Genomic DNA, 14,485 nt, shown 5'->3' on the forward strand with positions numbered 1-14,485 from the left:
AAGAATAACTTAGCTAAAATATTCATTAAAAGCACTTAGATTACTTTAAACAATTATCCTTCTTTGATTAGAATCTAGCTAAGAACAATATGGGCAAACAGCATATACTTCTTGCAGTTGCAGGTACAATCTACAATACTTGAGCAGATCAATGTGTAATTTTAACAATATAAATCCAGCCTCGAACTCATATTTCAGCTCCACTTACTATAAGTATCACCTTTTTTTTTCCCCCTCAAGTCCAACAACCTTTGGACAGCATTAGAAAATAGAAGTTGCAAAGCAATCCCTACGAATTTAACCTAAAAAAGATGATAAAATCACCTCCTGGAAAGCAGTGTTATCTCCCGCCCGAATGATTTGATCATCAGGTTCAGGCTTAGGGTTAGGGGGCTCTGCTAATGCACTGGTTGCATCGTCTTCCTCATCACAACGCTGCAACATACGGCGGATATCTGAAGAGAAAGAATCAGTACTACCACCCTGCACAATACACATTCCTACTGTATCAGAGAGAGAGAGAGAGAGAGAGAGAGAGAGAGAGGATCAAAAGAATGAATAAGTAGAATTAAGAGTAGAAAACCCTGACAATCAAAGAGGATGCAGGAGAAGACTCGTTGAGTTCAGCTTTCCACTCGCGGAGAATCTGATGCACTTGCTCCTCCAGAACAGCAGTATCGCCCGTGTGGCCTTCTTTCCTAGATGATTGTAGCAACGTAAAAATACCCTGGAGATCATCCACCCTGTTCTTCGCTTTATCCTTGAAGAGCTGATGGGACGCTGACTTGCAAACACTCTTCGAACCTTTTCCCATTGAAAACCAAAATCCTCACAGAAGCCCTATCCACGAAACACATGCATCACTACCTCAACTAGAACAAGAATTTGAGAAATAATCGCAGAATCACAAAATTGAAAGACAACACAAAATCAAACCGCAAAAACCCTAAATTTTTGGGCAGATGACAACGAAAACAAAGCAACGCAAGAAAAAAAAAATTACAATCAATATAGAAAATGATACCAAAATATTGCAGAAATTAAGAAGGAAAAAAAAAAATCGACCGGATGAGGCGCTCACCTGAACGAATCTTAGGTTTCTGGTTCGGTTTCAGAAGTAGAAGAAGACTTCTTCAGTTAGGAGTTTGGTTTCAGAGCAGTGCAAGAGAACGAAGGAACGCAGCAAAGAGAGGTTGGGATTAATGGAATTTGCTTTTCCAGTGGCAGTCTCTACCCTCCCTCCATGCAAAGAACCCCAAAAAAAGCGTACGCGGCGAAAAAGGGGTCCCACAAGGAATTATACTAAAGATAAAGTGTCCAAACAGTCCAATTACTGTGCTACCTTCATTGGAATTTACATGTTTTTTCCTAGTGGAGGGTAGAATTGGAATTTAATATGTTTTACTACTTTAGTCTCTGTGCACTGCCGTCTTGTATGGAAAGTTGTTGACTTTCCTTTTTACAGTTTTACATTTCTCAGTACTAACTACTAAGCATATTTACACCGCAATCGAATCAAAATCGGGTGGATCGTATTGATATTGGGCCAGGTCAATCCAAATCAATGGATCGACAAGCTCAAGCCAGCCTGACTGTTTAAAGCCCGAATTGGCCTGCCCCAATTAATAAACTGCTGCTCGACACTTTTATTATAGGTAGTTCTTGGTGTAAAAGTGTTACCTTATGGACGTCCACTGCGATCAATCGATTAATAACTCATTTTGAGCTTGTATACTAAGTCCGATACGTTTTAAGATCCTTTATAGTCCGATTACAACTTGGTTATAGTCCATTTAGAGGTAAATGTCGTTAGACCGTTTAAAACCCAATTAATATCCGTTTAGCCCAAATATTGATAGCCTGAAAATTGGTACTTGATTGACCGTTTATAAATAGGACCATGCCTAGCAAATGAGGACCGATTACTTAAACAAACTTATCACGGTGTAAGGTCCTAAAATGGATGGGCTGGTCTGGATTGTTAGTTCCCGGTCCTGCCCCCATACTTTCGAATAGAAAATCAAGCTTAAGAAGCAAGTAATAACAAGCTGGTGGAGAATCATTCCCCCTCAACCCCCACTCTGTTTATTTTGTGGCAGGGGCTGACTAGGAATCATAAAAGGTACCTTATAGGAGTCAAGGAAATGACCCACAGAGGGGTGAGAATGAGAATCAACACAACCTTCTTAAAAAACAAGAAATATACTAATATAGTTCTATGTCTTAGATGCTGTTAAGGAGACTTGATGGGATGATCCATTGGCCAAGTACTTAAAACACTCTCCAAAGGAATAAGTGCCAACCACCAGGGTAACCTTGATTGGCAGATTCATTCTCATAATGATAGGAAGATGGGAGCTTCCTAGACTTATTATAGTTCTTTGACTTGTGAGTCATTTTAAAAACTAAAAGGGAGAGCATTCCTGAAAGGCAGAGCCAATGGAATGCGTAAAAGCATCAATAAGGATAGGATCTCTACATTTCACAAGGGTGGTGAGTAGTCATTCGCCCCTTTATTATCTATCTAAAGGGGACCATGCTGTCTTCTAGACTTCTTTTTCACAAACAAAAATTATAAAATAAATGAGAATTGATAACATGGATTAAGATATTGGTATTGGATGGACACTAGCGACCTATTTGTATCGATATACCAATACTTAGTATTGAAATTGAAAAAAAAAAAAAAATTGGTTTTTTTAATTTTTGGCTGGTTTGAATCAATATGTCTAGGGTGTGAACTAAACGTCTAAACCCCTGATTGGACAAAAGATGGAAACAATTTGAATTGGCCACACCATCTGATGGCTCATCTCAAGAGGGGATTCGGCTCCTCTATTAGCTCAGATCCGACGCCTTGGAATGCTTCGGCACGAAACTCAATACATAACCACACGTCTTGAGATGCTCCAAGGCGTCAGATCTGAGCCACCGCCTCTATTACACAGTAGAGGAGCCCCTCCCTCCAAAGGTCTGCAATGGAGTTTCTATTTTCTAGTATTTTCATAAAAAAAAAATTATTTCCTCACTTGTAGCTGAGTAGAATTGTTTCTATTTTCTAGTTTCTATTTTCTAGTATTTTCACCTTGTTAATAGCATGAGCAGAATTGTTTACCCATAAAAAAACTTTAATGTGGCAAAAAATAGTTATGAAAGAGTGTTTGATACCCATTTAATTTTTTAATTTTGGGAGTAAAGGGTCTAATTTTTATTTGTAAGGCTTTGTTTGGTTGCAAGTAAAGGGCATTGAATGTAACCACCTTATTTGGTCACATCGGTGATGGGCTTAGAAATGATGAACAAATGTTTCAAAACATTATGAGACCCATTTTTTTGGCTCTAAGGTTGCGTTTAGTAGTTATCTAGAAAAATGTTTTTGACGTTTTTTACTTTTATGGGAATAAAAAAATGGAATAAAATATTTAGTGTCAACTTGGTGTTTTTCGGGTTTTTTGGAACAAAAAGGGAAAAAAGAAAATCTAGGAATGCAAAATGATGGAAGGATGAAACCTTGTTCCGTCATTTTGGTTTCGTATCAAATACAAAAATTAAAAGTGAACAATTAGGCTGCGTTTGGTAGTCATTCAGTTTCAGAAACGACGTTTCGTGTCAAAAACAGAAATTTCAGTTCTTATGCCAAAATATCGTTTAAAAAAAAATGGTGTTTGGTGAACCTGTTTCAGGAACGATTACCCTAGTTTTCACATTTTATTTATTTATTTATTTATTTATTTTTGTATTTGGAACAAAACGGAAATGATGGAACAAGGTTTTATCATCTCATCATTTTGCATTTCTAGTGTTTTTCTTTTTCATTTTCGCTCCAAAAAAATGGAAAAACACCAGCACCGTTTGATAATGTTTCTGCTGTTTCTGTGTCTAAAAACAGCTGAAAATGACTTTTCATGTTTTTGGAAACAAAAATGGATTTTTTGGTGTTTGATAAATCTGTTTCTCGAAACATTTTTTGCAGACATAATGCTACTAAAAAACCCAATAGTATCATCGGATGCCCAAAAGGGAGAGAGGGTTCAGTTGCCTCTTTTTCGGTTTAAATAGTTGAGAGATTTATTAGGCACAACAACATTTTTTTTTTTCTCTCAAATTCGTTTCTATAAATGACGAAACAAGTCTGACTTGTTTTATCAAAGTTGTTTCTAGAATTGTAAATATGCATAAATTTTGATTTAAGTTTCTAGAAACGGGTGAAACAGAACGTTGTCAAATGGTGCAATTACTTTATTCCATTTTTCTAGTTCCCATAGAATGAAAAAATGCCAAATTTTTCATTTTTGAATGACTACCAAATGCAACCCTAGGGTTATTGTTCCTGAAATAGATTGATCAAACACCATTTTTTTTCTAAACAACATTTTGACACATAAACTGAATCATTACAAGAAACTTAAGAGGAATAAACTAAAAAATAATCAAAATACGCTTGTAGATTTGATGAGTCAATAACCTTGAAATTGGCCTCAGTTGCATGATTTAATGGTCAATCTCAGAATTTGAAACGGTTTGAGAAATTTTCATTCTATAACTAACTCACAAATGATCCCATTTTCCTCGAGTGCGCACTTTCGACTTGGCGGTGGACATCTTAAAAAATAATAACATTTTTGAATTCGGAGGAGCTCAAAACCCAATTGAGCCCCACATCAAAACCAATCCTGGAAAATGAGACCTTGGGGTCTCTTTACATAGGCATCACCTTACGCTTGGGCGGGTTTGCGTAGCCTTGGACGGATTGGCCAAAGAAAAAAAAAATGGAAAATATCAGAAAAAAATCAAAGCAACAATAAGAGAAAAAAGAAGAAAAGAAGAAAAATTAATAAATTAATAAATAAAATAGACAAAAAGAATAAGAAAAAGCAAAGTCAAAAGAAAATAAATATAAAAGAAAAGAAATAATGAGAAAAAAGTAAAAGAAAGGAAAATAAATTTAATAGACATAAAAATTCTCAAATAAAATTGAGTTAATTGTTCATAAAAAATATTGGGACACGGAACACCGATTGTCAAGATACACAATAAAATTGTCATTTCCACATTAGCTTCACTAAAGTTATTAAGATGCGTGAAAAGATCATCATTTCTGCACAAGTATCATTAAGGAGTGCCGAAACAAGTCAACAAGATATCGTTTTTTGCAAATTTTTATAGTTGCGCCAAAATAGGGGTGTCCGTCCATTTAACTAATCAGGCTTAGTTAGTGAAGGCATGGTATGCTTTATATTCGGTCGGTCGGCCTCGAGTTATAATCGAGCTATTAAAATCAAGTTGTAATCGAACTTTAGTCGGGCCTTAACCGGGCTATGAACATGTTTAATGTTAAACCGGCTATAATCGATTTTTAAACAGGCCCTCTTTAAAATGTGCTCTTATATTCCAACCCACTTAATTTTACTCATGCAAACCCAAAAAAATGACAAGAATTGCAAGCCCAACCATTTCATATTTCTTTTTTTTACCTATTTCATTTTAACCAAACGAGAAATCAAATATTTGTAAAACCTTTTAACAGTTTGACATATATTAACCGAGCTTTCTTTCTTTATTTTTTATTCTCGGTCATGTGTTATTCGATTGGTCTCGATTAGGTACCCAATAATTCAGGTAGTAAAACTGAGACCGACTATTTGTAAATGAGTCGGGCTCAAACCCTACACATTTAATAAACAATCCGAACCAAACCGATCTACAAACAATCGGTGCCAATCGATTTAGTCGGGTCGGCCTACGCCAAAAAGTGCCAATGAGTTGAAATGGGTTGGAAAGTCCTGGTTTCAACCATGGTGACATAATTATTGTCCAGAGTTGTCGAGATGCGAAATAAGAATGTTATTTATGCGTAAGTTTCCTTAGAGATGCCGGGATGCGTGTCAGAAGCATCATTTCCGCAATAAGATAAAAAAAGGGTAATTTACAGCGCCACCCCTGGAGAATGCCAGTATTATAGGAACACCCCCTCACTTTCACCAAATTAGACTCAGACCCCCTACCGTCAGTCACTGTTATGGAATATACCTTATATGCTGATGTCATCTATTATATTTTTCTTTTAATACCAAAATACCCTTTCTAAATGTTAACTACCTAAAATACCCATTTACGGTATTATACCCTGTTCCCCAAATTGAGACCTAACCCATTCCCAATCTCCGTGAAGAGCAGCGGCGATCGATCTCCGTGAAGAGCAGCGGAAGCAGTGATAGATGGCGACATGGAAGGAATCACGGCGGAGCTTCTAAAGACATGGGGTTATGGCAAGATCGATACTTGCAATCTCCAAATTGATTTCATCACAACCCTTCCGGCAAAGGCGACGACGGCGGATTTCATCACAACCCTTCCGGCGTTCCTCAAGGCTTTTCAGATTAGCGGCTACGAACCCCCTTCCGGCGACTACGGCGGTAGCAACAACAGAGATTCCTTCACCTCGGCTCTGATTCCGATCATCTCTAAGGATATTGCTGTGATAAAAGCTTCAGATCAAATGGGGAATGGGAAGATCGGTGGTATAGAGAATAAGGAGAGAGAAGACAAAGATTTCATTCATGCGGATGCAAGTATTACAATTGAAGAACAGCGGCAGCGACGACGAACGAAGCCGTGGAGGGACTTGCGGCGACTCGCGGAGCAGGCTTCTTCATCCTTTCATTTTTGGATGTGGTTTTGGCTGCACTTTTTGCATAGATCTCTTTCCTTCCATTTTTGATTTGATGAAGAAGACCTTCTCTTTTCCCTGTTGGTTTTCAGGATTTGGAAGCTTTGGCATGAATCTTGTCTATTTGTCTTGGTTTTCCCCTCTTTATATGATCTTGTATGTATTGATCATAGTTCTTAATTGGGATGGATTGATTGTTCGGTTTTCAGGATTTACAAGCTTTGGTAAGAATTTCGTCTCTCTGTCTTTGTTTTCCCTAATTTGGCTGCACTTTTTGCATAGATTTCTTTCCTTCTTATGCCTTCGATAGCTATTATCAGAATGAAGGGAAAGCTCAAGACTCCTGCAATTTCAAGGGCATCGCCATGGAGAGAGAGTGATACAGAGATAATGAAACGGTATACGTGTGAAGAGAGGGGTATTTTTGGGATAATGAGATAAGGGTGTTTTACTTATAAGGGTTAAAATGTCATTTCATAGCATCACTTAACAGAGACTGATGGTAGAGGGTCTGAGTTTAATTTGGTGAAAGAGAGGGGGTGTCCCTATAATAATGGCATTCTCCAAGGGGTGGCGCTGTAAATTACCCTAAAAAAAATGATGGTTATTGCTCAGAGTGGCCGAAATGCGTTGCAAGGGTGTCATTTCCACATGAATATCATCAAGGTTTCCCAATCAGGTCACAAGGTACCAACGTCATCCATTGAAGTTTCTAATATACATTATAAGGACGGTATCTCTACAACTTTCCCTAGTGAATTGTCACTATCAGGTACGTATTTTCTTCCTTAATAGGATGTAATAATGCATGCATTTTTTCAGTCAAGTCAATTGGATATACTTTTATATTAGTTTATTGTTTTTATCAATTTTTACTGTCATGTTTAATCATTTGTCTTTCGCATTGCACCTCTGCCATTCTTGAGCATGATGTCGACAGTATATGTTCTAGATGATAAAATCTGATTGTTATTTTTTTTGCCCTTTAGTTATTGCATTGGCTTGGCCAAGGAGGGGCTTCTCTAGACACCTATTTTGTCTCCCCCCCCCCCCCCCTTTGACAATGATGAATTACGAGCGAAGAAGAAGCTTGTACACTCTCTCTCGAGAAGGATTTGGTTTTTCCAACAAAACCTTAATGCCCATTCAAGACCAATCCGAACCATAAACCGTTGGTGTCAACGTGTCAAATAATTGACCAATTTTTATGCCAAGTGATAGCCAATGGTGCAGGGTGACCGAAATTTGTTGCCACCATTTTCGGGAACTTCGAAACTTTTGCAAAATAGGGTAATTCTTCCATTATTATAGATTTGTGAGCCAATAATAAGCTCCATTCCCATGCTATTAGATAATACTCATAGAAACGATTCCATTGATATATTTTGCATCTCTCTCTCTCTCTCTCTCTCTCTCTCTCTCTCTCTCTATGTTCTGTTGAGTGAGGCAAGTATCTCCTTCATTTCCACTTAAAAACAATCATTTTGGCTTCTCCTTTAAAAGCCTTCAAATTGCACCTTTCACTCCTCCGTGGTCTTCATTGCACATTGCATGACGGCCGACTTCCCCTCATCTTCTCTCTTTTGGTGATTTCCTATGTATATATCTATTTACATATAATAGATTGTATGTAGAAACACACACATTACATTTTAATTAAATCTTATTTTAATAATTATGTTTTCCAAATATGACATAATTCAGGTCACCTTATGATTGATTGGGTGATGCTCTTATTGGTAAGATCGTTGCTTAATTTGTTTTAGTTTTTTCTTTGTTACTTGAATGGAGGGAGACCAACTAATTACTCTGATTTGGCATCTAGTACTTTTTCTTTTGTAAGCACTTTCTCTAGTTTATTGTAGACTAGACAGCATCCTTCCAGCCTATGCTGCTAATATGTGGATGAAGCTCTTAACAAGCGGCTTGGAACTGATGCATATGTTGCTTCTATTTGAAGATCATTAGATTTGTTATTCTCTAGGATTGTCAATGTGTTTGTTGCATGGTTTGTATATCACTTCTTAGGTATTTCTATTGTACCAATTTACCATATCACCCTCCACTTTGTGACAAATTTCAATCCGAGAACCAAGGCACAAAGAAAAGTAATGCCCCTTTTGAAAAAAAAATTGGCTCCTATCCTTGAAAATGGAGTCACAAGGGCAGAAGTGGAATTTTATTTCCAATGTGGACTTTTCCACCCAACCTCCGGGATTCCATTTTCTTGGCTAAACTTGTTTTGTTTTGTTTTGGCCTTACGGGCCATTTCGCATTACTTTAGCAAGTTCCATACCAAGATGCCAAACTAGCTAGTGGCTGAATTTAAATCTCTCATGCGAATTGTATATGTATATTACCTTTGCGAAGAATTACTGGTGAAACCATACAAGTTAATTAAAAAAAAAGATGACAATATTGTCAAGAGATGAAACTGCAGTATTAAGAGTCAAAACTGAAAGTTTTGTAACCTTAATTACACACACCAAACTCATAATCTGGATCAAGTTCGAGACAATCTCGTATATCCCTGATCCTTGAATTTGAAATCTATTATATGAAGAGAGAAAAAATGAATTCTAAATCCACGAACCAGTGTTCTCATCAGTGAACTTGATCCAATCTCACAAACTCATGCGTGGAAGGGGTTTGTGAATCAACCCTTTGTCCAGTGAAAAATGGAAAAAAAGAATATAATGAGAATTCTATTCTAAATTTCTAATAGAATAATGAAAGAAATAAGTACAGTTAGAAATCCCTGACGTATAAAGAAAGGTAAAAATCCCCAAATCCAATTAACCAGATGGACGGCAAACAAGAATTGAAGATCCTTCTCCCCATAGGGAGATAGCAAGCTCCATCGCGTCGTTTGGGCTCATCACGGAATCATCCTCCAAGAACATGGTCACTAAATTCTTGGAAAATCCACTCAGTAGAGCCACTCCACTCTGGTTGCTTGGCACTGGTGTCGCTTGCGACTCCCTTAGGTTCCAGAACACAATCTCAGGCACCGATGTGTACCCACTTTCCTTGAATTTCCTTTGTATCGCTTCAGTGTGTGTTTCCCAATTGTTGGCCTTCGACGCTTCGTCGAACTCCATGTCGCTAAACACGAAGACCCTCTTTATTATCTCTTCCTCTTTCAGCTTCCCTTCAATGGCGACTTGAAGTATTTGATCGAACACTCGCTGAAAATCTGTGTTATATCCCCAATCCATATTTTGCATGAACTGAGTCTTCGATATAAGATCATTTCCCTCAATCATGTGAAGCTGAGGAGTTTCGCTGAAGATGATGACCTTCCCTTTCCATGGCTCTTCACTCACCTTCGAGGTTAATAGCCCCAGTGCAACACAGACTTTCATTGGTGTCCCCACCATGCTTCCAGAGACGTCACAGACCGCATTGCAGTTCCTTAGCAGCTTCCCCTTCTTTGATAAATCCTCCACCATTCTATGCCATTGAAGCTCTGCAACTTCGCAACCAACATCATCATTCTCGTCGATGGATTCGTTCAAGGATTCTGTGATCTTGTGCGGTAGCAATGCACCGGCAGAGATTTTGGTTTCTCTGCGCCTTACACTGTCAAGATATTCGTTGAACCGTTCCCCGTCGTGTTTCAGGAATTACTGCTTGTAGTTTTCCATGGCGACCGAACTAACTCGATTGTACGGGAGCAAATTCCACAAATTTGCGGATATGTAAACCTCCTGCAACTCTAAGGCTTTGTGGTTTGGGACCAGATATTCCTTCCGGAGACGATCGCGGATTTGATACGCATAGTGAGCTTCTTCGATCCCTTTGTATTCTTGATAAGAATCCCGTGGAAAGATTCTCCTTGCGATGCTTTCACAGAGGAGGATCGATCGATCAAAAGAAGAATAAAGAGAGGGACACCACTTGGCTGCGAGACTTACATTACGGAGCTGTCCAGATGTTAAGAAGTGAAGATCGGCAACCAACAACTCAGCGAAGACATCAGTGACCTTATCGTGTAAGAATCGAAAATCTAGATCACGATTATACCTCTCCACTGCCTTCTTCGCCATGGATAAGACCTTCTCCTTCCTCATCTCTCTGGCCTTCTTCTTAAGAATCTTATCCTTCTCCATTGCAGCCGCTATCCTCTCTTCCCATGGTTTTTGTCTACGACGTATACATTCTATGTTCCATATTTTCTTCTGTAAGATCGGCTTTAACTTTGGGTTTGCTCTCCTGTAATTTGAGATTCTTCTTCCTTCGATCACCCTTTCGAGAATCTCCAGTAAATCCTTGAAGTAACCAAAATCAGCAAACCACCTCACTTTGCAGGCGAGGTTTTTAGTGTGGTTTTCATGAAGCCAAAGAGCAGCTGTATAGAATCCCTCCTTCTCTGACTTGCCAGTTCCTCTCACACTTCTCAAGTTGCAGATGAGCTTGAGAGTGGTTAAAGCATTGTGGCTCCATGCCAATTCTAAACTTTCTTTCAGACTCTCCGGTGGTGTATCAGGGACGACATGGAAGAAGAAGTCGAGGCATGGGTTGCCGGTGGATAAGAAGGTGGGAGAATCGTTTTCGTAAACGGGATACTCATTGGGGGTATAAGGGGGATTTTATTGAATCTAGATGCCATAGCATCAACGAAAGGATCGCCGGAACTAGATGAAGGGGTGGAAAGGTGGATTTCCGGAGGGCCGAGGAGAAGAGGAGGAGTAGTAGCCCTGTTAAATAACGCCGGCGGCTTTGATGAAGCTATCTGTGACATCGTCGTCGTCGTCGTCAACGTAAACCCATTGGAGAATTGCTTGCGACAGAAACTACTACTACTACTACTACTACTACTACTACTGGGAAGAACTTTATTCGTATATGGTCATCTGCTGCTGCTGCCATCTTCCTAACTTACTATCACAATTTGGATTTGGTACAATTTTGTGAAATACCACATTCAGGAGGTGACACGTGGTTGATACCAATGCAACAGTCCAGATCTGGTATAACTAATAAAATCTTAAATCAGTGACGAGTCATTTAAATCAGATCTGGACTGTTGGTATTAGCCACGTGTCACCCCTAAAGATGGTATTTCACGGAATTGTACCAGATCCGAATTGCAGACGATTTTTTTCCCACTGATTGCCCATTCCAATCCAATCCAATCGATCTTCTCTTTGTTCTCCTAATATGTATCTTTGGGAATGAGCGAAATTAAGGAGTAGATAGTAGAAGATGAAGTTATTCTACGTGATCAAGAAGGAATGAGAACAAGATCCACTGGACTCCTCACTCCGCTATGGTAGTATACAATTGCAGGTTTCTCGGATGCAATCGCAAATTTCTTAGATGCAATCTTAGATTTCTCTTCTGTTTTTTGAGAGCAAGATATCTCAATAAACTTGTTTTAGCAAGGAGACGATTCTATCCGGGAGTGTCGATCAAGTCATCGTGATTTTCAGTGTTTGATCCACACTTGAACTTCACTAAAAATAGTGAACCAATTAAAAGAGGCGAGAGATTAAGTGAAGTCCAAGCGTAAATCAAATACCATATGCCCTGATTCAAAATGACTGCCGTCATTGCCCCACCCCATTTATGTGTTGAACCTCCAGCCCATCCCCTACTAAATAAGGTTGAGCCTCAGTTGTTGCACCAGCCAAAAAAAAAAAAGGCATATCATTGAAGATTGAATTTTAATATCAAGCCGCCAAACGTCCAAATTCAAGATCTTCCTAAGAAAGAGTCTGATGTGAAAATGAGTGAAATCAAAATATGCATTAGTTAGGGTGCATTGATTTTAATATGGTTTTGGTTAGATTTCGACTTCTTATTGATTTGGATTCGATTACCATGTAAATATATTCAGACGTATTTAATTTAATTTAATTTTTTATGAATTTTGGATTGGCATCAGTTCTTTAAAGGATTATATTGGTTTCTGTTTGGTCTGATTTGTTTTCAATCTCACAAAACCTCAGTCCAAACATGATCCAATAAGCTCATTTTGATTTCCAAAGGTTCGATTCGGTTTCGTCGGTTCGGTTTAGGTTTTAACACCCTACCTGATCCAATATTAGGTGGGTTTATATCATTACCAACCGTGGACCAATAGTGGCGTATCTCCCCTTGATAGTTTAGAGCAATACTGAAGAATAAAGCAAGCTTTGACCATTACTTGTAAGCTCGTAAAATTATTCTAAGATGCTTTCACATTATTTCATGATAAGTGTTTACTAGCAAATCTTAGACCTCATAAGAGAGCATGATCTCTGTATTGACATCCAAGAACCCAAAAAAAAAAAAAAAACACTGTTAGTTCATCTCTCAATATTGAATATTCTAATTTAATCTATACTACAATAGATCAGACATTGGGCCTTCCACAAGAGTTAGAAACTCAATACTTGCTTGAGAACCTTCACAACCGGATCCAACCCAAGCTTGATAATCTGTGCAACATATATATATATATATATCTATCTCAAATATGGACAATAGCTCCATATTTTGTGCTGAACATCAACTAATTAAGCTGTGAGCTCAAGTCCTGTGCTTCTTGAACTCCTAGTTCTTCACAATATGGACAATAGCTCTGTATTATGTTAATCAAGCTATACTTTCTTGTTCTCAAGTCTTGTCCCAAAAGGAGACGCAATAAAAAGAAAATAGGTAAAACCAAGGGGCTGAATGCTCCTATAATCAATGAAGGGCTACCTGATGAGTACCAAAAACTGTAACTTTCTTGGCTAACTCTGTTCTGGGCGGTAGGTCAGCACAAGGTCACAGTCCATGATTCTCACAGTCCTTAATTCCTTGACTTAAGGCAACCCACACTTCTGAGCCTGGGATCACTAGAGTCTGGATGTAGTGAGATTTAGATTCAAATTTCAAATCTAGCCACCATTACTGATAGAGAGAGAGAGATGGCAGAAGTAGGATAATGAGCTGAGGTGGTTGGAGTTTGCTTTGACCACTTACAGATGTAGTGCAAATACATACAAATAGCTTGGATATGATGAGAAGGCACAGACTGCTACTACCATCATTTATTTTGTAGCACAACCATAGTTCAGATGGGATCAGGATCAATATCGACCTTGACCGATCCCATGTTTTAGAACCTTGAGCACAACAGCACCATGACGTCACTTGTATCACTGGAACCATGTCACAACTCACTAGATGAAAATCCTAGGATGCAAGAGCCATGTGTAACAGAAACAGAAAAGAGAAAATACTAGTAATCAAGAGTAACAAAAATTATCGGATTAAAACATGAAAGTGGCAAAGCCCATACAAAAAATAAGAGTCTCAACTAGCTAAATGAAGAGGCAATTGAGAAATGGCCTAGGATGCCTTGTGCCAAAAATATATGAACGCTCCCTCTCTTTCCAACCAGTGAAACAAGTTGAGTGATGCTTTTAGAAAAAGGGACAATTGAGAAATGGCCTCATCTGTGTGATGTTTGTTGCCTACCATCTGGAATTGCAAACAAAACTATAGGTTTTGAAGATCTAATAAATGGAACATCACACCTGAAATAGCCCTTCCTCTCCAGTTGTATTATCTCCCCACGTTTCAGATTGTGCATGTTGGAATCCCCAAGTGCAGCCGTTTGTTTTATTGTACAAGGGTTAAGAACATCAAGAAAATCCTCCCCTTCTTCCAGCTGCAGTATCATCATAGCAGATACAGAGAACGACACCATTATATGTTACACATGATGGATATGAAAAATGAAAGTGTACAAGAGACAAAGGGGGAATGGAAAAACTTGAGGATGAACATCAGACAGAATTTTTTATTTAATTTTTTTTTTTTTGGGGGGGGGGGGGGGGG

The 14,485-nt window shown here is 38.5% G+C and overlaps 1 protein-coding gene and 2 pseudogenes across 1 annotated transcript; all 3 read right to left on the bottom strand.

Moving 5' to 3' along the window:
• Positions 1–167: 167 nt before the first annotated feature.
• LOC122067948 (transcription factor VOZ1-like) lies at positions 168–1,239 on the bottom strand. Its single transcript, XM_042631782.1, has 3 exons — positions 1,082–1,239; positions 590–840; positions 168–483 (listed from the first exon to the last, which is right to left on the bottom strand). Exons 2-3 carry the CDS (start codon positions 812–814, stop codon positions 298–300), a joined length of 411 nt encoding a protein of 136 aa, XP_042487716.1. The 5' UTR covers positions 815–840; positions 1,082–1,239; the 3' UTR covers positions 168–297.
• An 8,221-nt stretch (positions 1,240–9,460) lies between these two features.
• LOC122067949 lies at positions 9,461–11,414 on the bottom strand (annotated as a pseudogene).
• A 2,442-nt stretch (positions 11,415–13,856) lies between these two features.
• LOC122067950 overlaps positions 13,857–14,485 on the bottom strand; it is a 10,288-nt pseudogene continuing 9,659 nt past the window's right edge.

Source organism: Macadamia integrifolia, unplaced genomic scaffold, assembly GCF_013358625.1.
Source record: "Macadamia integrifolia cultivar HAES 741 unplaced genomic scaffold, SCU_Mint_v3 scaffold3266, whole genome shotgun sequence".
Lineage (NCBI taxonomy): Eukaryota > Viridiplantae > Streptophyta > Magnoliopsida > Proteales > Proteaceae > Macadamia > Macadamia integrifolia.

What these genes read in the sequence shown, in the direction of transcription:
- LOC122067948 (XM_042631782.1), bottom strand. Translation starts at nt 814, where the DNA reads ATGGGAAAAGGTTCGAAGAGTGTTTGCAAGTCAGCGTCCCATCAGCTC. An exon ending in CTCCTGCATCCTCTTTGATT is followed by an intron (nt 484 to 589) that starts GTCAGGGTTTTC and finishes TGTATTGTGCAG; the next exon opens with GGTGGTAGTACTGATTCTTT.